This window comes from Pelodiscus sinensis, chromosome 1, assembly GCF_052426305.1.
Source record: "Pelodiscus sinensis isolate ZL-2025 chromosome 1, ASM5242630v1, whole genome shotgun sequence".
In the NCBI taxonomy this organism is placed as follows: domain Eukaryota; kingdom Metazoa; phylum Chordata; order Testudines; family Trionychidae; genus Pelodiscus; species Pelodiscus sinensis.
In genome coordinates, this window is record NC_143052.1 from 159,863,209 (window position 1) to 159,890,044 (window position 26,836).

Genomic DNA, 26,836 nt, shown 5'->3' on the forward strand with positions numbered 1-26,836 from the left:
TGGTCATTTTACCTACTCACTTTTTGATCCTCTCCTGGATCTACTTCCTAAAAAAGTTTGTTTTTCTACAAGTATATACCATATACTCCAAAAGCACAGGATTAGATTATATGACTGATTACTTTATTAGTTGACAGTATTGGATGATGAGACCAGTACATGCAATATGAGAAATACAAATCAGGCTATGTTCATAACACCAATTCTAGAGTTATATTAATGGCCAGAGGCCTTCCTGGAAGTTTTCCTTCGGAAAAGCGTAAGTGGACCACATTGTTCACTACAGGAATTCCATTCACAAAATATCTACCAGACATTCTCCCTGCTCCTCAGAAAAAAGAGTTTTTTTAGGAAGAAGGTTCACGGGGGGAGGGGAATGCATTTCAGATCAGTGGCGAAAAGGAAAGAATGGTTACTTAACCTTGTAACTGTGACTCTTCGAGATGTGGTGCTCATGTGCATTCCAATTAGGTGTGCGCGCGCAGCATGCACACATCGTCAGAAGTTTTTCCCTCAGCAGTACCCTTAGGGCCAGCAAGGAGTCCCCTGGAGTGGTACCAGTATATTGGCCCATATATACCCCTGCTGGCCCCCTCATCCACTCAGTTCCTTCTTACCAGAATACACCAGAGAAAGGGCGGTGGGCGGGGATTTGGAATGGACATGAGCGACACATCTCGAAAAATCACAGTTACGAGGGAAGTAACCATTCTTTCTTCTTCGAGTGATTGCTTATGTGCATTCCAATTAGGTGACTCCAAAGCAGAACCTACGGAGAAGGTCTGGATGTTGAAACTATAGAGGAGTGGAGGACCATCCTGCCCAGGGCAGCGTTCTCCCTGGCTTGATGCATTAGCGCATAGTGATTGGCGAAGGTATGGACAGAGGACCATGTTGCGGCTCTGCAAATATCGAGGATGGGAGCCTGTGCCATGAAAGCGGTGGAGGCTTCCACAGCACTCGTGGAGAGCGCTCTAGTGAGCAGGACCAGTACTCCTGCTCGGACATAGCACTCCTGGATACAAACCGTTATCCAAGACAAGATCTGCTGCGAGAACACGGGTTAGCCCCTTGGCCATTCGGCAGTGGCTACAAAGAGTTGCAGTGACTTCCTGAATGGCTTTGTCCTTTCTAAGTAAAAAGCTAATGCCCTGAGCACATCTAAAGTGTGTAAAGCCTGTTCTTTCCCAGACACATGCAGCTTCGGGTAAAAAAAAAAAAAAACGGGAGGAAAATGTCCTGCGAGGTGTGAAAGGAAGACACCACCTTAGGCAGAAAGGCCAGGTTGGGGTGGAGCCTAACCTCGTCTTTAAAAAAAAGACCGTGTAGAGGAGATCCGAGGTGAGTGCCCTGAGTTTGGATACCTGCCTGGCAGATGTGAGGACCACCATGAGACACACCTTATATGACAGGTATAAAAGGGAACACGTCACTAACAGTTCGAATGGGGGTCCCATCAGTTTGGAAAGGACCAGGTTTAGGTCCCACTTGGGGACAGGCTGGCGGACCTGTGGGTAGAGCCTCTCCAACCCTTTCAGAAACCTGTTGACCACTGGGATGGCAAACAGGGTTTTCCCCACTTCCCCTGGGTGGAAGGCCAAAATGGCCACCAAGTGAACCTTGATGGAGGAAGAGAGGTCCTGGAGCCTGAGGTCTAACAGGTAATCCAGGATCAAGGGGATCGCAGTTCGCCTTGAGTATACCCCCGTTCTGGGCAGCCCAGATACAGAACCGTTTCCACTTAGCCAGGTATGTGGTCCTACTGGAGGGCTTCCTGCTCCCTGGACCCGTTCCAAGCAATGAAGCTCCTCAGCCATTAACCATGGAACTTCCACGCTGTCGAGTGCAGGTCCGGGTGGCGGAGCCTGCCCGAGTCTTGAGTAATCAAGTCTGGAAGCAGTGGAAGGGTCATGGGTCTCTCGCATGACAGATAAGGAGGATTGAGGCCCAGTGCTGCTTGAGCCATGCTGGAGCGATTAAAATCAGGGATGCACTGAACTCCCGCACCCTCAATAATACCTTGTGGATTAGTGGGAAGGCATATAGTAGGCCCTGCGGCCAGGGGAGAAGGAGAGTATCTCCCAGTGAGCCCTGTCCCATGAGGGAGCAAAAATCGGTGGCACTTCCTGTTCTGCCCTGTAGCGAAGCAGTCCACATGGGGAGACCCCCATGCATGGAAGACAGATTGGGCTACATCCCACCTCAAAGACCATTCGTGTCCTGTGAAGGACCTGCTCAGTTCATCCGCCAGGACGTTCTGGAAGCCCGGGAGGTATGAGGCTGTCAGGTGTATATTGGCCCCGATGCAGAGTTCCCACAGGTGAATCGCCTCTCCAAGCGCATGCGAGGGGAATGAGCCCCGCCCTTCTTGTTTATATACACCACCACAGTGGTACTGTCCGATAGGATGAGGACAGACTTGCCCCTTAGGTGGTGAAGGAAAACTACACAAGCCAGTTGGACTGCTCGGAGCTCCCTGAAGTTGATATGCAGGGAGATCTTGTCCAGAGACCACATACTGTGTGTGTGAGTGTGAGTGTGAGTGTGAGTGTGAGTGTGAGTGTGAGTGTGAGTGTGAGTGTGAGTGTGAGTGTGAGTGTGAGTGTGAGTGTGAGTGACTCCCAGGTGGGCTCCCCAGCTGGTGTCCGACGCGTCTGTGACGATTTGGGTGGGCGGTATCAACCTGGAAAAAGGTACCCCCACGGAGACTTCTGCCAGGTTGGTCCACCAGTTCAGTGCGAGAAGGACAGGAGGACTGTCACCACCCTATCCCATGAATGGACAACTGGGTTGTGGGCTCACAATAGCCACAAATGTAGTGAGCGCATGCGCAGTCTGGCGTATTGCACTACATAAGTGCATATGGCTATGAGGCCCAGGAGGCGCATGCAAGTTCGGGTGGTGGTCACTGGAAAGTTCTGGAGCTCCCTGACTGCTGCCTGTATCACGAGGAACTGGGAGCTTGACAGGGAGGCTCTCGCTGAGGTAGAGTCCAAGGTGGCTCCCACAAACTCTATTATCGGATTGGGCGTTAGGGAAGACTTGTCCAGGTTTAACAAAAGACCTAGGTCAAAGAATCAGAACTGCGAGCCCCTTTTCAGGAGCCAGTCGGCTAGACAGGGGAACACCTGAATGCCCCTTTTGCTGAGTGCAGCGAAAAACCCAAGGGGCCGTGGAGATACCAAATGGAAGGGCTGTGAATTGGTAGTGGTTTGAGACCATAGTAAATCTGAGGAATCTGAGGTGATGGGGGGCAACGGAAATGTGAAAGTGTCTTAAGTCGAGCAAACAGAGAACAATACCGAAGACAACTATTTGCTAGATGAGCTGAGGGTTTTTCCAACGTCAGGGCGGTAAGAAGGAACTGAGTGGGTGAGGGGGCCAGCAGGGGTATATATGGGCCAATATACTGGCGCTACTCCAGGGGTCTCTCCGCTGGCCCTAAGGGTACTGCTGAGGGAAAAACGTCCGACAACGCATGAACGTTGCGCACGCACACCTAATTGGAATGCACATGAGCAATCGCTCGAAGAAGAAGAAACTGTATTTGGAGTTAAGGGCCCTATATATGCTTTTAAACTACCTATCAGATCACATGCTTTTTTAAATACAATTATTTTCACTTCCAAAAAATGAATTCAGGTAATATTTTTCTTGAACATTCAGTTTAAAACACCAGTGAGAACGTAATACAAAATATTAGGTGCCACTTACCGACAATCCCCAAAATCAGGCCAGCAACTTCCACAAAAGCAATAATGACTAAGCCAATAATCACAACACTACCATTTTTTGGAGGGCATGCTGTTGAAAACAAATTAAACATTTATATATTTTATTTCAAGCAGGCAAAGAAACATACAAGATGTAATTTCTCAACTGAATTTTTTCTGTTTCCTGTATGTGTGTATTCTTTCATCAGCTAGAAAAGGACATTTCAGAAGTTACAAGGATTTTTTTCTGTGTAGTGTTAGAATAGATTCCGCTATTGTCATTTAAAAAAAATTAGATACATTTATTCTGCATCAATATTCTACAGCCATCTGTTGCATTGTAAAGAGCTTTTTTAATTATTCAGTGTTTTTCTCCTTTAGATTAAAACTTCTACTGCCTATTTACAACTGGTAACATAACCTAGGTCCTGCAGTCTGCCCTGCCGGCCAACCCCGCCCTGGCCATTGTGTCCCATTGCCAGGCCCCACCTTGGCCAAGGGTGCTCTAGCCCAATGTGGCTAGCTGCTGCCAGAATTAGTTGGCAAGGGCCAGCTAACTGGTAAGCATACCAATAAGTCTCATGCTTACCAGTTAAAATCTCTATTTACAGTATTGTGCAAATATAATACAATAAAAATAATTTTGAGAGAGAATTAAAAACACAGTAAATGTTTTGGGCCAAATTTTGCTCTCAATCACACAAGTCTAAATTTGGAGTCTCTCCAAAAAATCCCCCAAATTTACATCAACAAACTGAGAGAAGAACTTGGCTATTAAAGCCTAACCCGGTTCCCCACCAAAATGCACACTCATTCTGGCCCCTACTAAGAAAAGAACTTAAGTTTAACTTTAGTAAGACTACTCATCTGCTTAAAGCTACACATAGGCTTAGACTCAAGATCTCTAGTTTCTACTGAAATATTGAAATGTTCAATTTTTTAAAAGATATTGAACATAACATTCAGAAACACACACAAAGTCGGTCTTATCCTGTAACTGGGGACTGTAAAAGGGACACCATCAGTTTCGGAAAAAACACTTCTGTTTGAAAATGTTACACCCTACCATAAACAAAAATACTACCCAATATTCATGATAAATGAAACAGATTAGCAACAAAGTTGTCAGATTTTTTTTTCTTTAAATGTTGGATGAGATAGCATTTAGGTCATATTTCTGCAAACATTTACATACTTCATGCATTTGTGTAAGTGTTGGCAGACTCAGAATCTTAAGGAATATCTACGCAGCAGGGCTTAACTCGAAATAAAATATGCAAACTGAGCTATGCCAATTACGTAGCTTAAGTCAAAATAGCTTTTTTTGAAATCGGGAGTTCTACATGGCATTTATTTTGAAATAGAGCACTCTTCTTACTTCTCGTACAATGAGGCATATAAGAAATGGAGTAAGAAGTCATCCAGCTTGACAGTATTTCAACATTATTTCAAAATAACTGCCTGCTGTGTAGACGCAGACTAAGTTATTTCAAAATACAGGCAGTCCCCGAGTTATGCGGATCCGACTTATGTCGGATCCGCAGTTACGAACGGGGCCCGTCTCCCTGGTCTCCAGCAGACCAGAGAGAGGAAGTGGCGGAGCAAACGGGCAACGGACAGCCCAGACGTGTCTGGGCTGTCCGCTGCCCGCGTGTTCCGCCGCTTTTCTCCCCGTCCCCCTGGTCTGCAGACCAGGGAGACGGGGAGCAAAGCAGAGCAAAGCCGTGGAGCCCGAGGGCAGCAGGACAGCCACGGCGAGTCTGGGCTGTCCCCCTGCCCCCGTGCTCCGCGGCTTTGCTCCGGATGCCTGTGGTACAGCAGCTGGGGCGCTGCTGGTTGGTCCCGTAGCGCCGCTCTGGATGCTACTGGACCAACCCGGCAGTACCCCAGCTGCTCTGCCCCAGGCGTCCTGATTCAGCCACTGCTGGTCAGTTTCAGCAGCAGCTGAATCAGGACGCCTCGGGCAGAGCAGCTTGGGTGCTGCTGGGTTGGTCCAGTAGTGCTGAGGAGCGGCAGCGCTACTGGACCAACCCAGCAGCACCCCAGCTGCTCTGCCCCAGGCATCCCCAAGTCAGCTGCTGCTGAAACTGACCAGTGGCTGACTACAGGAAGCCCCTGCCCCGGGCTTCCTGGAATCAGCCGCTGATCAGTTTCAGCAGCAGCTGACTTGGGGATGCCTGGGGTTCTTAAGTTGAATCTGTATGTAAGTCGGAACTGGCATCCAGATTCAGCCGCTGTTGAAACTGATAAGTTTCAGCAGCGGCTGAATCTGGACGCCAGTTCCGACTTACATACAGATTCAACTTAAGAACAAACCTACAGTCCCTATCTTGTACGTAACCCGGGGACTGCCTGTAAAGCTAGTCATTTCAAAATAATGTTGCTGAGCTCAAGCTTGCTACAGTTCAAAGGCAGAGGAGACCTTAGATTATTAATGGAATTTCCATTGACTATTTGATTAGTAATCTATCTAAATATAACATCCTGATCTATGTTTAAATGAGTAAGAAATGGATTCTGCCTCTGCGCATGTGTGTGTTCTTTTTGAGACTGTGAAGCACAATCAAAATAACAGAGTCATGAAGGTCAATGCTGGTTATAGGTGACTCTTCAGGGTATGCAATGTTGCAAAATACATAGTAAAATAAAACACTCCTTTTTCAGGTAACATCTTTCAGGACACAGTCATGCTAGACAGTATAGTTTCATTAGTAAGACTATGTAACCTAATGCCTTAGCGCTCTTTTTCCTTCACCAGATACATTTGTAGTAAGTAACACAGGGGTCCTGGATTACATTTATAGCGAATTGCTGCTAAAACGTTAAACAGAAAAAACATTTTACAAAATATTCCAGTGTTAACGTACATATAAATTGTTACCACTACATACAGGCAAAGGAAAAATGAACAGACACAAAATACTTTTTTTTTTTTTAAAAATAAGCGATTCTCATTATTGCAAATTACTAACATTGAAACAAGCTATATCACTTACCTGTTACGCACAGGGCAAATCCGATGAGGGCAATCACATAACCAAGTGATTCCACAACTAGCAGAAAAATGTCAAACCGTGATAACTTGCTTCCAGACACTGGGGGGATGGAAAACATATAGTCTACTGTAGTTTGTGAAAGGACAACAGAAGAAAACATGAAAGGTGTGTGATCTAAACTGGGCTAAGAACCAGAATCTTTTGAATCCTAGTCCTGGGAAGCTTGAGTGATAACTAAAGAAAGCTGGAGACAGACAGGCATTCCCCTTAAAGGACAAGGCACACAATAAGAAAAACAACAAGCATAAAAGCAAACAAAAAATCCCCCAGGGTCAGATGCAACCCAATGCTATGATCCTGAATGAGGAGCCTGAGCTACCCAAAGCATTCTATCCCTACTCCATCTCCCAAGCAGTCAATTCACACTTCTTTTCTTGAGCACCAAAGGCAGCTGATCTCAGGTTACACCATTATTCATAGGATATTACAGTGATCTCCAACCTTTTTACACCCAAGATCACTTTTTAAATCTCAGAACAGGTGAAGATCTACCGCCCTGCCCCTTCCTTGAAGCCCCGCCCTCTCTATTCTCCTCCTGTCCATCACTTGCTATCCCCAGCCCTTCCTTACACACTCTGATAAACAGTTTATTTTTAAATTATGCGATACATAACATTAAAATCAGGTGTTTATAGTTATGAAATAAATGGTCTGTTTTATTCATGCTATTTAAATCTAAAATGAAGCATTTATAATTATACATTTTGTGGGGACAGAGTTCTGCGGCGGGGGCAGGGGAGAGGGAACAGGGTGCTGGGAAGACAGAGGACAGGGTTCTGCAGCAGGGGACAGTGTCAGTGGCGACAGTTCGGGGATTGGGGCCGGAGGGGTGGGCACAGAGTTCGGAGAGTAGGGACAGGAATGGAGACAGAGTACTGTGGCTGGGGCCAGGGGAGTGGGGACAGCGTTCTGTGGCTAGGGAGTGGGGGCTGGGGTGCCAGTGGAGGCGGAGAGTTCCCTGCATCTCCCTCCTCCCAGGATTCTCCCCTCCCCCCCAGAGAAACCAGCCCGTGCTTGCCCCGGGGCCAACCCCACGCAGCCCAGGGAAGTCCCGAACACACCTGCCCCGGGGCCAACCATGGCCCCCCACGCGCCGCAAAACCCCCTGCGTGCCTCCCGCGGGGCTAACTCACCCCTCCTTGAGGTAAGTAGTGGGGCTTCTCGGGGATGGGAGGGAAATGGGGGTGGGGCAGACAGGATGCCTCGCAAGTTACTGGTCGAGGCCTCGCGATCAACTAGTAGCTTGCGATCGACCGGTTGGTGACCACGGGGATATTAGGATCATCAGGACTTTAGCATATTCTCATAGTGCCTTATTTATGAATGACAAATGTGTGTGTATTTCTAATTGTAGATAGAGAAGCATTTCATGAAATAGTAAATAAATGAAATCCTCACCTATTTGAAGCAGAAAGTACTGAAGTGGCACTAAAATCACAGAAGGAAGTACAATTAAGCTAAGTCCAGCTTGATTTTTTGGCCCAAAACCACCTGTAAACAATTGTACAAATTAGTAAAAGAGAAAAATCATGGCTGACATTAAACACGTGCAAAGCCAAGTAACCTCACACTTTTAGAGATCTGGAAATCCCATGCCAGCCCTGCAACTCATTTCTTGACCACTGATCTCTTCAGGCAATAGGACAAGAGAAGGAAATCAGTTTTTTGGCCTAATTCTCCATTTCCACAGCTTGAAACTCTGCAAATTATAAGGCAGATCTAGATCAAATCCAATTGAGTAATATTTTTTAGAAAAAACCACCCAGTAACGATATAACCCATCAAACTTAGATGAAGATTTTGTGTTCTTTCCTTTCACCTCGTCAAGGTCAACAGCAGGTTTGGATTTCTGCTGGGACTGTAAATGTTTGTTCTGTATATAAGGGAATCTTTGCTCAAACTTAAGTACCAGGTATACAGGTTGGACCTCCCTGGTCTGGAACCCTCAGGACCTGACCAGTTCTGGACAAAGAAGGTTGCCAGACCAAGGAGGTCTGGGGGTTGGGGGTGGGGGTGGTGCCAGCCTCCCCACTAGTCTCTTCTCCCCAGCCTCAGCTTCCCCAGCCTCCTGGATCCATGAGTTACAGCAGCCACGCTGGTCTCCCCATAATCCTGCCACCCCCCTGACCTTGCAGCAGCCCTGCAGCCCCACCGGAGCTCCTGAAAGCCCAGCTAGCTGCAAGCTCCGCTGTCCCACAAGCTCCCTCCCTACCCCACCAACTGCAGGTTACACTGCCCGACAGGCTCAACTGGCCCTGTCGTCGTGTTCTGCTCCAAGCTGCCAGTAACCTCCATCACTGGGGCTCTCTAGTCCCTCAACATCCATAGTGCTTCTGGACAAGAGACAGCTAGACCACAGAGGTTCAACCTTTAGGAATTTTATTTCATATACTGTGTTGCTTACAATAAGATTTTGTTCAATTCTTTCCTCAGTTCTGTTCATCCCCCCTTAAAAAAGTTTCCATTGCTTATCTTGTATAATTAATATCTTGTCTCACAACTTTTCCTTTTATGATAGTGAATGTGTCTGGTTGCAAGATATACTGAGGTTTCTGAGCACTGCATAAACAGATTATATTGAACTTCACTTAGATTAAACGGCGAGGAGTCCTGCGGCACCTTCTAGACTAACAGAAGTGTAGGAGCATAAGCTTTCGTGGGCAAAGACCCACTTCGTCAGACCCATGCATCTGACGAAGTGGGTCTTTGCCCACGAAAGCTTATGCCCCTACACTTCTATTAGTCTATAAAGTGCCACAGGACTCCTCGCCGCTTTTGCAGATTCAGACTAACACGGCTACCCCTCTGACACTTAAAGACATTCTTTTATTCTGGTAAAGTCTGTGGCCCAGTCCAGTTTATGGGCTAGTCTCATAAGAGGGAGAATCTCAACTAAGCCAGTTCCAAATATATTACCACATATGGGCCAAATCCTCAGCTTCAATTTACAGGATCTGGTCCATTGCACTGGATACTTATATTAACATGGTTTGATACTACTTTCAGCAGTTGTCACATTGTAGAATCCCTTGCGAATTCAATTGTGAACATGAAATAACTTTTTGACCCTTGCCCTTCTCAAAACATTATAAAAATGGAACTCCAGGTATAAAATTTAAGAAAGTGCCTCTTATGAACTCAGAATTACCAATTAAGAAGTCAAAACAGAATATACATTTCAAAAGACATTCTTACCCCAAACAGAAATGTCACTTGTATGTTTACTATATTTGTTATTTTTTAAAAACAACATCTCAGTAAGGTCTATTTCATGTCAACAAATTTTAAGATTATTACACGTCTTTACACTTAATACCGCAGCTGCTCTACATTCAGAAGTCAACAACAATTGGAATTCTTGGTGAGCATGGAACAGGAAATAAAAATCCCTTTCATTAAGTCTTTTAATCTGTATATGAAAGGGTATGTCTACACTACCCCGCTAGTTCGAACTAGCGGGGTAATGTATGCATACCGAACGTGCTAATGAAGCCCGGGATTTGAATTTCCCGGGCTTCATTAGCATAAAGCCGGCTCCGCCATTTTTAAAAGCCAGCTTGTTCGAACCCCGTGCCACGCGGCTACACGCGGCACGGGCTAGATAGTTCGAACTACGTAGCTGTTCCGAACTATCTGTACGCCTCGTGGAATGGACCTAGGCTTATCGGGACCAACCCAGCAGCACCCCAGCTGCTCTATTGCAGGCATCCCCGATTCAGCTGCTGCTGAAACTGACTAGCAGTGGCTGAATCAGGGACGCCTGGGGCAGAGCCGGACTATCGTAAGGGGTAGCGTATGAGGGGTCTGTGGTGGCATCCCCTCCCATCCCACTCCAGACCCCTCATAGCCCCCCTTCTTATAGTCCGGCATATCTGATAATCTGGCACCCCCTGGGTCCTAAAGGTGCCAGATTATCAGAAGCTTACTGTAAGTTATTAATTTTAACATTTCAAAATGTTGTTACAAGCTGTTTGGTATGTTTCAGATACTCATTTAAATAGCTGTGGTAGATAACCCTTATGATTTACATTCCTTACACAACTGGGTTTACAATTGATCATATTTAAAAAGTGGTACAAATAGCTACAGTAGGAGGAATCTTTCATTTATAATCTTTTTTTTTTAAAAAAGAGGGATCTGAATAATAGTGGATCCAGTTTATACGTAAGGCAGGGGTGGAGAGCCTTTTTTCGGTCGGGACCATATATACATGAGGAAAAACCCCTCAATGACCTGTCCCCCAAGTGAGGAGAAAAAAAAAACAAAAAGCCTTGCATAGTGAAGAACACAGAGGTTCTGGGTCTTCCCCAGAGCTAGATAAACTATTCTGGGGGCCCAGGACCAACAGATTTAGTGGGGCTCCCTAGGCTCTGGGGTAGGGGTTCAGTGTAAGGAGGGGGCTGTTGGGAATCTGGCTGGGGTGGGAGGGTACAAGATCACCATGCAATTGGGGTATGTTGGCAGCAGGGGAGGAATGCAGGTGCGGGAAATAGTGCAGAATCTGGGTAGAAGGTGGAGTGCAGACCCTGGTTAGGGGTGGGGATGCAGGGTCTGGGAGGGAGGTGGGTTGAAGGAGCAAGCTGAGAGGCAGGGGATGGAGTGCCTACCTCATGCATCGAGTAAAACTATGGATGAGTCTGTAATCAGGACCAGCTAGTTCCAAGAAAGCTCCACATATGAAAAGCCTGCCCAGTTCATCTATAAAAAATTCTCCCTTTTGTCTTCAGTGTCACTGAATAGAGGGGACAAATTAATGCTTCTCCCAGACATAGAATGGAATGCACTGATTCACTATTTTGAGCTATTTATTAAGCATTAGCCAGTTCTGATGACAATTTGTGAAGAAAATCAAGACAAAATATCACAGTCAAAATTAGTCAACACAAGACAAAAGAGAATGTAGAAGACATGCTAGTTCTACAGTCTTGGCAAACTATAGAAGGATAGCTGCTGTATTATTAATACTGCTGCAATGTGGAAAGCCAAGAGACCCTCAAGAAGGAAATGCTCAGCAACAAAGCAGGCATGTAAATGACTAGTTGAGTAGTCAACTAGTCTCTTCCCCCTTCGCCATTTCTGCTTGCTGTATCTGCTTAAAGCCCACTCCCCCCCAACATCATCTCCACAGTGGGCAGGGTAGGCAGAAGTGCAGCTGGGGACCCAGCACAAATCAGGACAGCAAAGTCCTGGTTTGTGCCAGGTCCCAGATGCTGCGCTTCCGCTTTTTAAATGTAGTAAGAGCCCCGGGCCTGCCTGTTATGTAGGAAACTGCTGACATGTTGTGAGACAGGATAAGAACCATTCTGCCGCTGAGCCGGGAAAAGAAAGGCCTGACACGCAAGATGGAGTGCCAGCAACTCCCTGACATTGATATGCAGGGAGGGTTCCTCCCACGACAATATACCTTGGGTCTGCATGTCGCTGACATGAGCACCCCACCCAATGTCGGATGCATCAGTCACCAAGCAAAGGGTTGGCAGGGCCCTGGAGAAAGACTCCAGGGCAGACCACCTCCTCCTGGGTCCACCAATCCAGGGAGTGGAGGATGTCGGGGGAACTGTCACCACTCTGTCCCAAGAGTGGAAGGATGGATTGTGAACCCGCACCAGCCACAACTGCAGTGGGCGCATGCAAAGCCTGCTGTGCAGAATGACGCAAGTGAAGGCAGCCATAAGGCTCAGGAGGTGCAAGCAATTCCTGGCTGTGATCATTGGGAACACCTGTATGGCCATGATGGCATCTCTGATAGCCAGAAACTGGGACTTGGGCAGAGATGCCAAGGCCTATGTGGAGTCCAGGTGGGTGCCCACGAACTCTATAACCTGGGTATGGACCAGGGTAGACTTTGCCATGTTCAGAAGAAGTCCCAGTTCCCAGAAAAGGTCTTGGACCAGGAAAGGGCCAGCACCTAGTCCGAGGAAGGGCCCAGGACAAGCCAGTCATTCAGGTAGGGAAACACTTAGATCCAACATGTTCTCAGAGCAGCAGCAACTACAGCCATGCATTTTGTAAACACTCAAGAAGCTAGAAAAAAGCCAAAGGAGAGGGCCATAAACTGATAATAGTCCTGGCAAACCATAAAGTGGTGAGGGGCAATAGACATATGGAAATAGGTGTCCTTTAGATCCAAGGCATTCTCCAAGATTTAGGGAAGGAATGATTGAGGTCAAAGTCACCATCTTGAACTTGGCCTTGGCAATGAAGACATTGAGTCCCCTGAGGTCTAAGATGGGTCCCTTTGGTCTTGGGGACCAGGAAGTACCAGGAGTAGAATCCCTTGCCCGTGAACCCGTGGGCCCAGGCTTGCCACAGACACCAGTGTGGTACGCCAGTGCAGTTACTGTCTGCAGGGAGCTCAGACTCCTTGCAGACTGAAGGAGTAGGGGGGGACAGGGTGCTGGTGCATGGGGTAGCTGGTGCTTCCTGGGAGTGAGTGTTGGAGCAGACAGCCACCAGGTGTGGGGCTGGTAGCCAATCAAATAATCATGTAACCGCTAAAATTTGATGCGGTTACACGATTATTCAATTAAGTGCTACCTAAAATCCATAATTCTATCTAGAAATTTCCATACCCTCTACCTTCTCATCACAAATTATCCATCTTTCTTTTAACCATTTTTACTGATGGTGCACAGATAAACTACAGGCCTGATTTTCAGAGGTGCTGACATCATGCATTTCAGAATGAAACAAACTTTCCATAGGCTTATCGCTGGCCCCCAATATGTCAGGGAACAAATACTTATTGCATTTACCTGGAACTAAAAGAATAAAACCAATAAGAGCAAGGACTGTGATGACGACTCCTCCAATAAATAACAATCTCTTCTTCCAAAATGCAGTTTCAAATTTTGATACTAGAGGAAAACAAAAATCAGAGAGAATTTGTTTAGAAATATAGTACTTGTTCACAAGAATACACAGCTTTTAAATTATTGCCATAAAATCAGAAAAAAGATCCCTTCAAGAATAGCACCTTGATGTTGTACATCTTTCCAGCTGCAGTATTGACAGTAATAAAACCTGAGATATTACGTAGAGATTAATTTGCTAGTTGAGTAGTGGATGGAAATCCCGACAAGCACTTCTGTGTTCCATCTTTGAAATGTACAAGAGCCTCGGGGAGGGGCTCTTGTGCATTTCAAAGTTGGAATGCAGCGTAGAGCCCAGGGCCAGCGGTAAGTCACGGTGATTCTGGGCTCCTTACAGTTGCTTCTGCTTTGAAATGCAAAACAGCCACACCGCTGGAGACTCTTGTACATTTCAAAGCTAGTACCCTGGTTGGAGCCTGGGGTCAGCTGGGGAGTCTTCAGTGATCCCAGCTCCAAGCGGCTCTGCCACCTTGAAATGCCACGTGGAGCCCAGGATCAGCTGGGGACTGCCCAGCTGACCCTGGACTCTACACAGCATGCCACCTTTGAAATGTTCAGGGGTCCCCAAAGGGGGTTCTTGTGCATTTTAAACAGGAAGCACAGCATGGTGGTCAGCTGGGGAGTGCTGACCCCAGGTTCCGTGCAGCACTGCCACTTTGAAATGCTGTGCGGGGAGTCCCCAGCTAGTCTCAGTCTCCACTCCGCATTTCAAAGTGGAAGTGCTGCACGGAACCCCGGGTGGAGCCCGCGATCAGCTACGGAGTCCTTAGCTGATCCTGGGCTCCACGTGGCACTGCTGCTTTGAAATGCCGCAAGAAGCTTGATGCCAGGCTCCCCATGGCATTCAAAGTGGCAGTGCTGCATGGGCTCCATGTGGTGCTGCCGCTTTTAAGTACCCTCTATTCTCCCCCCTCCCCGACAAAGGCAGAAGGGGGGAAGATTAGTAGACTATCCTGTTGACTATCCAATTTGCTTATTGGATTGTAAATTAGTCCTTTACATCCCTAATCAGTTATCCCAGGTAAATTCCTAATCACAAAGTAATTTACATCTTGCTTACAAGACACCTTCCACTAATTTTGCTGCAAGCTGGATCAGTTCCATAAAACCTTTTTATCACTTCAATAAGATACTTAGTTTTAATTTTTTATATATATTGCATAAACTGGTTGTTCAGGTGATTAGGACGCTAGCCTCGGACATGGAAAACCTGCATTCAATTCTGTGCTCAGCCACAGACATTCTGTGTGACCTTGGCTTCATAGCTTCATACATTTCAAGTCCAGAAGGAACTACTGTAAGAATCTCATCTTACTTCCTTGTATAACAGATCTTAGAACTTACCTAACAATTTCTAGGGCAGATCTTTCAGAAAAACGTTTAATCTTGATTTTAAAATAGTCAGTAATAGAAAGCCCACCACAAACCTGGGTTAATTGTTCCAATGATTAATTATTTTCACTGTTAAAAATGTACAACTTATTTCTAGTCTCCATTTGTTTATCTTCAACAGTAGCAATTGGAACATACTATATCTTTCTCCACTAAAACTGAATAATCCATTATCAAATATTTATTCCCCCTGGAGATTCTCCGCAACTATAATCAGGTCACCCCTTAAGTTTCTTCTTCTAAAGTGCTACCCAAACTAAGGATGTTAAAGACTAGTTGACTAGTCAATTCTCCCCTCCCCTATCTTGCTGCCTCTATGAAACCCCAAGGCAGCAGCTGCACAGCTGAGCCCAGGATCAGCTGTGTGGTGGGCTGCCCCTTTAAAACACACCCCTGCGAGAATTCAAAAGGGCAGCCTGGAGTCAGCTGGGGATTCCCAACAGATCTCAGGCTCCCAGCAGCATTTCCCTAGAGGGGGGCAGGGGAGCCAGGGCTCCCCACAAACCCAGGATCGCTCAAAGGCAGCAGTTTCAAATGGGGCGCCACTATACAGCTGATCAGCTGTGCAGCCACTGACCCTTTGAAACTGCTGCCACAGCGCAATTCAAAGGGGCAGAGGAGCCCATAGCATGGATCCCGGCGTCAGCAGGGGACAGAGTCCCCCATTGACCCTAGCCTCCATGGCTTTGAAATACACAAGAGCCCCCGCTGGGGATTCTTGGGCATTTCAAAGCAGGCACCCACTTGCAGCCTGGAGTCAGTGGGACATCCCGCTGGACCCAGGCTGCACATGAAGTTCTGCGTTCCTCCTTCAAAATGTACAAGAGCCCCTACTGGAATGCAGAAGTGCCTGTCGACTAGTAAATTAACAACATTTTAGCATCCTTAATCCAAACTGGCTTCTACTTGCCATCTATTCTTTTAAAACACTAGATTCCATTTGCTGTTACGCCATTTTATTTCACTTAATCAGTTATATAAAATATTAGCACTAACAGTCAGCATTTATTAAGAATTTAAACAAAAAATGTAATACTTACCAGTAATGCCTAAGTGAATCCAATAAGATAGAATAGCCAAGACCAGGAAGAAAATTATCAGAATATTTTCTAATGATGTAAACCAGGACTCTGAATTGAGACACAAAAAGGAAGGAGGGAGAATGGAGGTTACTGTGTTTATATTGTAACTGATCCTTTTAATTTAGTCTGTGGACAACACTCTCAGCTTCAAAACTGTAATTATAATCTCTGATTTTCTGATGCAATTGGCTAAAATGATAGCCTGTTTCCTACTCATTCAAGATCCTAAATACTGATTTTTTTTCTATGTTCCTTATCTACATGTGGACTGAGGAAGGCATTCACAAGGTTTTCTCCTTGTCTCTCACATTTTACCATCATCATGGACACTGATCTCTACATTGATTTCTATTCATCAGTACATTCTGATTTCACCTGTCTCTTGTTTAACTTCCTCTCACTAATGTGTCAGGCCAGTTTGCCAGCCCTTCCTCAGTAGTTTTGGATAGGAGCAGAGCCATCTGAAAGTTACATTACTTTTGACAACTGCACTCTGTTGTTTATGGGCACATGCAAAGCAGCAGAGAACAAAAGAAGAGATTCTATCCAGGTAAAGTCATATGCCTTTACCATCTAACATACTTGCCAAGCGTTGCCTCCCAGTTACAGAACACAATTTCTAAAATATCTCTAAAAGCCATGCTATATTTATACTGTTCACACACGCCAATCTAACAGCCATAATCCCAAACCCAGTAACAAAGTGTAAAGTACAGGCAGTCCCCGACTTACGTGGATCCGACTTACGTCGGATCCCTAGATACGAACGGGGTGAGGCAACTCCCGCACATGCGCAGCAGCATTCTCGGGGCTCGCTCACCTGGGTCCTAGGATCCTCCTCCTCCTCGGGCCGGCTCCGACTGGGGTCCCGCAGAGCTGCCGGGCAGAGGAAAAGTGCCTCCCCACGCCCGCTGCCCCCCCACCCCCCTGCCAGCAACAGGCTGCCGAACAGACAAAAGCAGCCTCTCCGCCCCTCCTCCCCTCTATACATGCCGGGCTCCCGGAGCGCTGCAGCGTCCCCGGGGCTCGCTCACCTGGGTCCTAGAATCCACCTCCTCCTCCTCTTCGGCTGGCTCCAACTGGCCTCTGCCTGCAGCAGCTGGCCACAGGGACAGGGATCCCGCAGAGCTGCCGGGCAGAGGAAAAGTGCCTCCCCACGCCCGCTGCCCCCCCCCCGCGGCCTCGCATCCTGCACGCCTCCCCCCTCCCCCCTGCCAGCAACAGGCTGCCCCCTCCCCTGAGCAACAGGCTGCCGAACAGCAGACAAAAGCAGCCTCTCCGCCCCTCCTCCCCCTATACATGCTGGGCTCCCTGGGCAAACAAAGACTCCACCAAAACAAACAAAGTGCTGGCCTCATTGTGTTAGCAAAAAAAGGACCCTCCTCCTAGAACCCTGGGTGGTGTGTGGAAATAAAGCTATTAGCTCAAAGCATGGTGCAGAGCTGTTTGGTATTTGATGAGTTACTCCTTTAGTCCTGAGTTTGTCACAGGGACAGAAATAGATGTGAAATCTTCTGAACAGGGGAACAGACAGCAAAACAAACATTAGAGGGGAGTTAACCTTTCCCTATGCTATCCAAAACTAAAAAAAATGTTTGGCTAGAGTTTCCCCTACAATATGTACCAGTTCCGACTTACATACAAATTCAACTTAAGAACAAACCTACAGTCCCTATCTTGTACGTAACCCGGGGACTGCCTGTACAACTAAACCACCATTTTGCACTGGGACAAGCTGCTACATCCTTGACTCGATACATAGAACTCCTTATGACTTAGCACACGGCTCAGCACTTCAGATGCATGCTATTTTGGAGTTGCTAGGACAATTGCTGCATGGAAGTAGGATTGTAGCAGGCTTGGGGACTCATGTTTCCTGTAGGTATGGGGAGGGATGCAAGGAACAGGGCTAGGATGAAGAAATCACAAAAGGGTTGAAGGAATTAGGAAGAAAGTGTGTAGGGAAGAAAATAAATATATCAGCTTCTCTGTCACAGTGAGAGGCCTGAGAATAGTGATTTTATTAATGGCCCTTTGTTTCATCCTTTAGCAGAGGCACAATCGCAAGTGATACACGTTGGGATTTTTGTGGAGAACAGTACACTATCAAGCATGATGAAATATACGAGTAATGTAGCAATCCACATGAGTTCTCTGCCAGGAAATATTGGACTTTGTCTTTTCCATGTAGCCAAGCACACATGATAGGGGATTTCTGAAGCCACATTTAACTGCCTTCCCATTTTTCCCCACAAAAGCACACCAGGAGCTGCCTACTAAAAAGCCCACTATCAGACACAGAACTCTAAAGTCCATAATAAAAAATCATAGCCAAACTTTTTAAAATGTAACTGGGGAAAAGTGAGATATTCACAAACATATCTTTAAAAGTAAGTAACAAGCAAAAAAGCTAAAAAAAATATGTAATAAAGTTCATGAAAAAAAACTTACTGTTATTTTGGGGGTCTAAGCTGCTTGTGTTTTCTGTAATTAGAAATCTCACACTTAATTTTGGATTTACAAAGCCACATTTAACTGCCTTCCCGTTTTGCCCCACAAAAGCACACCAGGAGCTGCCTCCTAAAAAGCCCACTATCAGACACAGATCTCTTAAGTCCATAATAAAAAATCATAGCCAAACTTTTTAAAATATAACTGGGGAAAACTGAGATATTCACAAACATATATCTTTAAAAGTAAGTACAGTAAAACTCCGGTGGTCCGGCATCCAGTGGTCCGGTACGCCTGATGGTCCAGCACCAACTGCAACCCGGAAGTGCTCCGGCAGCTGCTTCAAGTTGTGAGAGTAATTGATTAACTGGCTGGATCCACAGCCGACACGCAGTTAATGTAACTTTCCTCTCTACTGCTGGGGGGGGGGGGGGGCAGGGAAAGGTAGGAGTCAGTGGGGTGGGGGTGTGCGCATATATACACTGCTGATATTTATACAGTCTGTTAATTATTCACTTAAACACTAAAAAATGCAAATTTTAACAAACCACTGAAACTTAAATCTGTAACTTTATTGTGCCATGCTGCACAATTACTCATCATCCGATGAAACCAGTGCTGCTTCATCCCTGTTATCATCCCCCTCTTCAATATACTCCTCTGCTTCTATGGGAGTGTCAACAACAGTAGGCTCTGGTGGAGGTGGTGGTGGTGGTGGTGGTGAAGGTGAAGAAAAAGGCTGAACTGTCTTCTGTGCCCTTGCAAACATATCCCGGAGATCAGCTTGCCTAGAGGTCTGTGACTTCTTAGCATAAAAGTTATTCAGAATAATATGAAGGTTCATCACTTCAGCTGCATTATATTGGCTGCAAGACTCTGCAAATTCTACAAATTTGGAAATAAATTCAGTTGCCTCTCCCCAGGTATATTTTGCTCTCTCCATCACTTCCTCTTCTTCTTGTTGTTGTTGAGGTTTTTGTGGATTCAAAACACTTTCAATGATCGTAGCATCACTCAAAATTTCTACAACTGGTTCATCTTTGTCCATGGCAAGCCATTGTTCAATGTCATTTTCTGAGAGCTTTGCAACAGCATTCTTCTCAGAGACATTTTCAATTATTTCTTGTGTATTACTAATGTGCTTAGGCCTTACATTAAATCCACAAAATTCCTCTTCATCAGAAGAATCATCACAAAACATAATGCTAGGCCAAAGTTTCCTCCAACATTTTCGTACAGTAACCTTCTTTAGGTCTTTCCAAGCCAATGCAGCCGCATACACAGCATCCTTAAGGTTGAAATCAGATTGAAATTCAGAAACACTGCAGTCTGAGTTTACCAACTTTTGGACAGAAGTCCCCCTGTAGAAACACTTAAAGTTCTGTATCAAACCTTGATCCATCGGTTGGAGCAAAGACGTCACGTTTGGTGGCAAATATGTAAGTGGAAATATCTTCGCTACAAGCTCTGAAGCGGGCGGATGTGCTCGACAGTTATCGAGCAAAATAACAGCTTTACTATCCTCCGGTAGACCCTCCTTTCTAAAATTCTCCTTAACTGCGAGCACAAAAGGATTAAAAAAAACAGTCCTTAAAGATTTCTGACATCATCCAAGCATTCCCCTGTGCCTCATAAATCACTGGCAAACTCATAAGAGTTTTAAATGCCCTTGGTTTTTTGTACTTCCCTATGACAAGAAGCTTAAGTTTATGCGTGCCAGATGCATTTGCACATACCAGAACTGTAATGCGGTCTTTGTTCATTTTGAAGCCATGAGCAGCCTTTTCACCACCGCCAACTAGAGTAGAGTTTGGCAAACAATGCCATAAGAGCCCAGTTTCATCAGCATTGTACATTTGACAAGGTGACAACCTGTGTTCCTCCACCAACTGCTCAAAAATAGCACTATACTCCTCAGCAGCAACATGATTGGCAGACTTTTGCTCACCACTGATATCTAATTTACGGATCCCATGCCGATCCTTAAAATTACACAACCAACCTTCTGAAAACACACATGATTCGCTAATATTCATTTGACTGTGAAACTGTTTTGCTTTTTCTATGAGCACTGGCCCAGTAATGGGCTTACCTTCAGAACGCTTTGCACTAAACCACTTAAACAAAGCTACAACCAACTGTGCCATCTTAGCCATTTTCAGAGTTTGCCGTAGCCCAGTATGTTTAGTAGGTGCTGCACTTTCAGCAACAAATACTTGCAATTTATCCTTCTGTTTCTTTGTCATAGATTGTCGAAGATCCAACTTTAAATTTACTCATGATAACGTTCCGATTTATGCCTCTTTCTAGCATCTTTATAATTTCTAATTTCTGGTTCAGTGTCAGGGTTATATGCTTCCTTTTTAAAGTTTTCTTACCACTACTACTAGCACCTTCATTCACTTTTGACTCCATCACTATGTACACTCTGATGGGCAAAAATATTCAAAAGTCAAAACAGCACTCTCCAGTAGGTCACAATGCTAATGGCAGACTGACTCAATGCCTTCCGGTTCACTGGGTTCAACTGCTGCCTCTGGTTTTTTGCGCAAGCTCACTCACTTGATCTTTTGATCCTGGACTATTGGTCTACTGGTAAAAGCAGCAGGGACAGGGAGGGGAGATGATCTCTTGTGAGTTTCAGCAGCAGCCTGTCACCTGCGGATCTACCTGTTCCCACCTCCCACCCCCCCCCCCCGCCACAGTAGAGAAGAAAGTTACATTAACTGCATGTCGGCTGTGGATCCAGCCGGAGTGACTGTAACTGACCAGAACGTCCTGAATGCGTCTGCTTTGGCACACCCTCGCCCACTCCCCCTCTCCCACCGACCCCTCCCTTCCTCTGCCCCCCCCCTCCCGGCAGTAGAGAGGAAAGTTACATTAACTGCGTGTCGGCTGTGGATCCAGCCGGAGTGACTGTAACTGACCAGAACATCCTGAATGCGGCTGCTTTGGCACACCCTCGCCCTCTCCCACCGACCCCTACCTTCCCCTGCCCCCCGGCAGTAGAGAGGAAAATTACATTAACTGCGTGTCAGCTGTGCATCCAGCCGGAGTGACTGTAACTGACCAGAACGTCCTGAATGCAGCTGCTTTGGCACACCCTCGCCCCCTCCTCCTCCCTCTCCCCCTCTCCCACCGACCCCTACCTTCCCCTGTCCCCCCTCCTCCCGGCAGTAGAGAGGAAAATTACATTAACTGCGTGTCGGCTGTGGATCCAGCCGGAGTGACTGTAACTGACCAGAACGTTGTGAATACGGCTGCCTGCCTGTCACCGCCTCTCCTCTTCCACCGCTCCCAGGCTCTGCCTCCCTGCAGCAGGAGGGAGGGTTCGGCACACCCCCGCCCCCGCTTTCCCTCCGACAAGACCCGCCCCTGCCAGAGTACCTCCTGATAGTCCGGCATTTCTGATAATCCGGCACCACCTGGGTCCCAAGGGTGCCGGATTATAGGAAGTCTACTGTAATAAGCAAAAAAGCTAAAAAAAATATGTAATAAAGTTAATGAAAAGAAACTTACTGTTATTTTGGGGGTCTAAGCTGCTTGTGTTTTCTGTAATTAGAAATCTCACACTTAATTTTGGATTTACGAAGCCACATTTAACTGCCTTCCCATTTTGCCCCACAAAAGCATACCAGGAGCTGCCTACTAAAAAGCCCACTATCAGACACAGAACTCTAAAGTCCATAATAAAAAATCATAGCCAAACTTTTTAAAATGTAACTGGGGAAAACTGAGATATTCACAAACGTATCTTTAAAAGTAAGTAAAAAGCAAAAAAGCTAAAAAAAATTAAGTTCATGAAAAGAAACTTACTGTTATTTTGGGGGTCTGACTTGCATGTGTTTTCTGTAATTAGAAATCTCACACTTAATTTTGGATTTACATTTCCTCACATACATTATCTAATCCAGTTATCTCTTTGCCACCACAATATTCTCCATTAACCAGGATTTTCCAATGAAATTTTTTTTTCTCCATAGGGATGCTGACCTGTTGTCAACTATACGATAACCATTAAGACCTCGCTTATCGGTTCATCTTGTTGACTACACGCATCTCCCCCGTTCCCCATCTGCTGCCTCTATATCAGACATAGCCGGGGGGAGGAGCAGGAGCCAGTGGGAACTAGCTTCAAATATGTTTCCCCCTAGTACCGGCTCCGTGGTCTGCCTTTGCTCCTTCCCCCCAACCTGCTCTGAAGCAGCCTGTACTCACGATGGGCTCAAGCTCCCTGCAGACAGAGGCTGCTCCATCTGTGTATCATAATTTAGTACTTTTACCCATACTGCATGAGACAGCATTACACTATTCTACGAAGAAGATATGGTAGCACTTCCTTTGTGATCTTAGGGAAGTTACTTCACATCCCCGTGGAACAGTTTCCATCACTGTAAAATGGGGATAAGTACTCATATACAGGCAGTCCCCGGGTTACGTACAAGATAGGGACTGTAGGTTTGTTCTTAAGTTGAATTTGTATGTAAGTCGGAACTGGTACATATTGTAGGGGAAACTCTAGCCAAACATTTCTCCAGAGCTCAGTTTTATTCTCCCACACCTCACTTCCCTCAGTCCTTTATTCTCAAGCTGAGGTGTTTGTTGAGAAAAGCCGCTCCGCATCTCCCTGGTCTGCTTGGGGGGGGGTGCGCTAGCTTCGCGTCTCCCTGGTCTGCTGGGGGGAAGCAGCTAGTGCGAGGTTGCCTCACCCCCGTTTGTAAGTAGGGATCCGATGTAAGTCGGATCCATGTAACCCGGGGACTGCCTGTATTTAAAGTGCTAAGATATCATTGTTGAGAACTGAGTTACACTACTGAATAAGGATGTTAAGGAATGAGTATTTTGCTAATCGTGTAGGGATGCAATTTGTATCGACTACATGATTAGTCAATAAGGAGAGGTGCTCTGCAAAGCTGTAGTGGGGGTAGCTCCCTGAACAGATGCAAACCGAGACTGAGCAATCCCAGCTCGCACAGGCTCCGAGACCACTGAGCTTCTGCATGAATTGAGAAATGGTTTTAATGCCAATTATTATTAAACCAGAACATTTTACAGTAACTGAATGCTACACGTCAGGGCTCACCAAGCAATGGCGAGCCCCGCTTACCAGCCACGCGGTTCTGCGCAGATCATTCTGCACACGTGAAGATCATTCTGCACCAGCTCTTCCGGGGAGTAAGAAAAGCTCTGCTACACGTGATGTGCAGAAAATGCTTTAAACAGCATTTTCCTTTAAAATGGTTGACAATAAGTGGGGTGCATTAATAGCTCATGCTATGGTCACAACACCTCAAAACCACCACAACTCTGGACCAAACACACTCATTCATACATTGGCTAAACTGCAGATGAAATTAATAAGTCTTGAATGAATTAAGGAGTTCTGAATGAGCAAGAAATGTTGAAGCTCCATAACCAGAAATTTTAAGAACAAATTAGAAATATAAGATTTTCATATTTGAGATCTCTGCAATGAATGGTACAAGTGTAGCGTATAAAGCTCAACATTGTACAGCTCTGAAGACAGAAGGGCCTGACCATAGTTGGGATGTAATATGTTAAGTTTAACAGGTTAACTAATTAAATGGGAGAGGCTGGAGCAGCCCCTCCTGCCATGGACAGGGGCTTCTCTAGGCCCTATGTGGAGGCTCAGAGGGGCCGGAGCATCCCACTGCAGAGTGCTCCTGAATACCAGTTAACCATTATCATCCCTAGATCATTGTTTTCAGTAGTGTTATGAAGAGGATACTGATCAATTATTCTCCGTGTCCACATGTCATTTTTTGCAATTTCATGAACATTATATGTTTATGCAAAATCTCACAAAGAATCTGAAATGTTCACAGAAGCCTGTTCTATTTGATTAACCATGGTCTATACTTTTTTTTATTTCAACAAAAGAAGTTATGTATCATATAAAAAAGTACCTTAAATTTATATTTAAAATAAAAATTTTTATATGAGCAAATAATTTTACACATGAAATTATTGTATTATATTAAAACACGACCTGAGAAATTATAAAATATACCTAAAACAATGTATAATAATAAATAATTTTGTCTTTCTGATAGAAGTAAATTTTCTTTGCTGGCCCTGAGAGCTATCAGTTTCCGTTTGTAAGGCCCTCCGTAGGCTTCAAGTTTAACATGCCTGGTCTAGACATATTTGATTCTACCTCAGTTCATTCACTCAAGGGGGATGTGTGGACTACATGCACTCTTGAGTTCTCTTCCAGCACTGTGTTTCTAAATCTAGAAAATGGATCACAATATACTTAAACTAAAATGAACATGGCACAAATACCTTACACTATAAAAATTAAAGAAGGTGGGAAAACTTCACCATCCCTAAAAGTTAATGGACACAGTGGCAGCCTGCAGACCTATCTGTTGTCACAGAAATATTCCCCTGGACTCTGACACACCAATGCTCTCAAAAACTACTTGAGTAAAGACTGGGCTTTATAGTCTTAAGTATTTTAATAGCTCATTTTCATATTTGATATTTTGTGTCCTTTCCCTCAAAGCCTCATTTGTTTTCTTTCATAGCAGGCTTACAAAAATCACAGACAATTTACCTTGACGGTATGTAAGTTCAATTATAGTTTCTCCTTCCCTATTCGATTCTGTCACTTCACAAGTGTAGTTTCCTGCAGGTGCCTCAGTCCTTGATAATTTCAAAGAGGCTATGCCCTGAGGTAAACGGTCCTCAAATGCTAACATAGCAGATGGAAAATCCTTGGTTCTGTGGCTGTATCTTTTAACTCCCTCATAAGCGAAAACGAGTTCTTGTCCCAGTTTCCATTTAATAAACATCCTCTCCGTCCTTTTTAGTTCTAGATTATTCACGATGCAAGGTAGCATGACCGTTGTATTACAAATGCTTGATTCAACAGACTTGGTTGCATTGAACATCAACTGGGAAGAACCTGGAAGAAAAAGAAAAAAGTTTGATTAGACAGTATTCCAGAATTTATGCAACACCTGCGCAAGAAGAAAGCTACTGAAATATTGAAAAGTTTAATGGATGGCCACCAAGCACAGACTAATGTTCTTCATAAGGGATGACAACAAAGAAAATGAGATAAGGCGGCAAGACAAAAAACGCTGAGGGGAAAAAAGTGAAGAAAAGGAAGGAAGGATAGATGAATTTTAAAAAAATATCCAAGAAGAGAGGAAGAGGCAAGATGAGATTACAGAAACAGAATTCAAGCAGAAGCCGCTCGAGTGGAGACTGCTTCAGTCCCCATTCTGTTTCCCCACTGTGCCTCTGCCTCCATCTCCCGGATACGGTGCTGGAGGGAACCGGCTTTTAAGCCAGCTCCCCTCCCTTACTGCCTCTCTCTGATAGAGGCAGCAAGGGGGGTGGGGTGGGGAGCAACTAGTCACATCACTAGTTGATTATTCAATAAGCTAATGCTTATCGGATAGTCGACTAGTCACTTACAGCCCTAGCGTGGGATAAGAGACTGTGCATTGGGCAAGCTGAACGCGTGGGGTCTCCAGGTACAGGGGCAATGGAACTCTCCAGGGGAGGCCAGGTGAAGGTGGGTGGGGATCAGTGGGCATCTGGGAGTGGAAACACAGGGCACAGCAAGCTGAGGTTGAGCTGCTCAGCAGACTGGTCCAGGTACTGCAGGTTGGGGCTCAGCAGGTAAAGGTCCAGGCGCAGAGGAGGTAGGGCTCATCAGAGTGGAAGTTTAGCGGGCCAGCTGCTGTCAAGGGAATGCCACATGCTAGGCTGATGCTTCTCCTAGCCCCATCCCATTATCTACCACCCCATTCCCTCCCTCTTCCTCTCCCCACTGATCTCCTTCCCCCCATTCCCATTTGCCCAACCCAATCCCACTCCATTCATTCCCCACTGTCTCTTCTGCCAACCCCACTTGCCTTCCCCCCTTGCCCTCCTCCATGACTCACTATTGTACATAAAATAGGCTGGTTCCCAGTACACAGAACTGGAACATGATCAACACTAGAACTGAGGAGGTGGCCTCCAAGCAGTACCCTCTTCCAGGAGGGCAGATTTGCGCTTGTAGAAATGTGGGGGTAGGAAGCAGTGGAAGGTGACCTCATGTATTTCCACACACCTCATCTCCCCTCTAAACTATGCCCAGCCCCTCCCCACATAGTTTTTCTTTGCTTCCCTATCACTTTCTGCAGGGAAGCAAAGAATTTTGCTGTTTGTGCACGCGCCGTGTCGCAGAATTCCCACAGGAGTAAGAGTTAAGCTCTTCTTTTGTAGAATTTTTCTTCGCAGCTGAAAGG

At 45.7% G+C, this 26,836-nt stretch overlaps 1 protein-coding gene across 7 annotated transcripts in view; it reads right to left on the minus strand.

Moving 5' to 3' along the window:
- CD47 (CD47 molecule) overlaps positions 1 to 26,836 on the minus strand; it is a 43,083-nt gene that overhangs the window by 12,804 nt on the left and 3,443 nt on the right. For 4 of the 7 annotated variants that reach the window (XM_075908225.2, XM_075908195.2, XM_075908187.2 and 1 more), the window contains exons 2-10: positions 25,147 to 25,497; positions 22,383 to 22,415; positions 22,086 to 22,118; positions 18,567 to 18,599; positions 16,074 to 16,163; positions 13,525 to 13,626; positions 8,168 to 8,260; positions 6,710 to 6,808; positions 3,715 to 3,804 (exon numbers count right to left, since the gene is read on the minus strand). In XM_075908225.2, coding sequence (XP_075764340.2) covers positions 3,715 to 3,804; positions 6,710 to 6,808; positions 8,168 to 8,260; positions 13,525 to 13,626; positions 16,074 to 16,163; positions 18,567 to 18,599; positions 22,086 to 22,118; positions 22,383 to 22,415; positions 25,147 to 25,497 — 924 coding nt within the window. The remainder of the gene's footprint in view (positions 1 to 3,714; positions 3,805 to 6,709; positions 6,809 to 8,167; positions 8,261 to 13,524; positions 13,627 to 16,073; positions 16,164 to 18,566; positions 18,600 to 22,085; positions 22,119 to 22,382; positions 22,416 to 25,146; positions 25,498 to 26,836) is intronic. The other 3 variants (XM_075908201.2, XM_075908216.2, XM_075908230.2) reach the window with 3 other exon arrangements.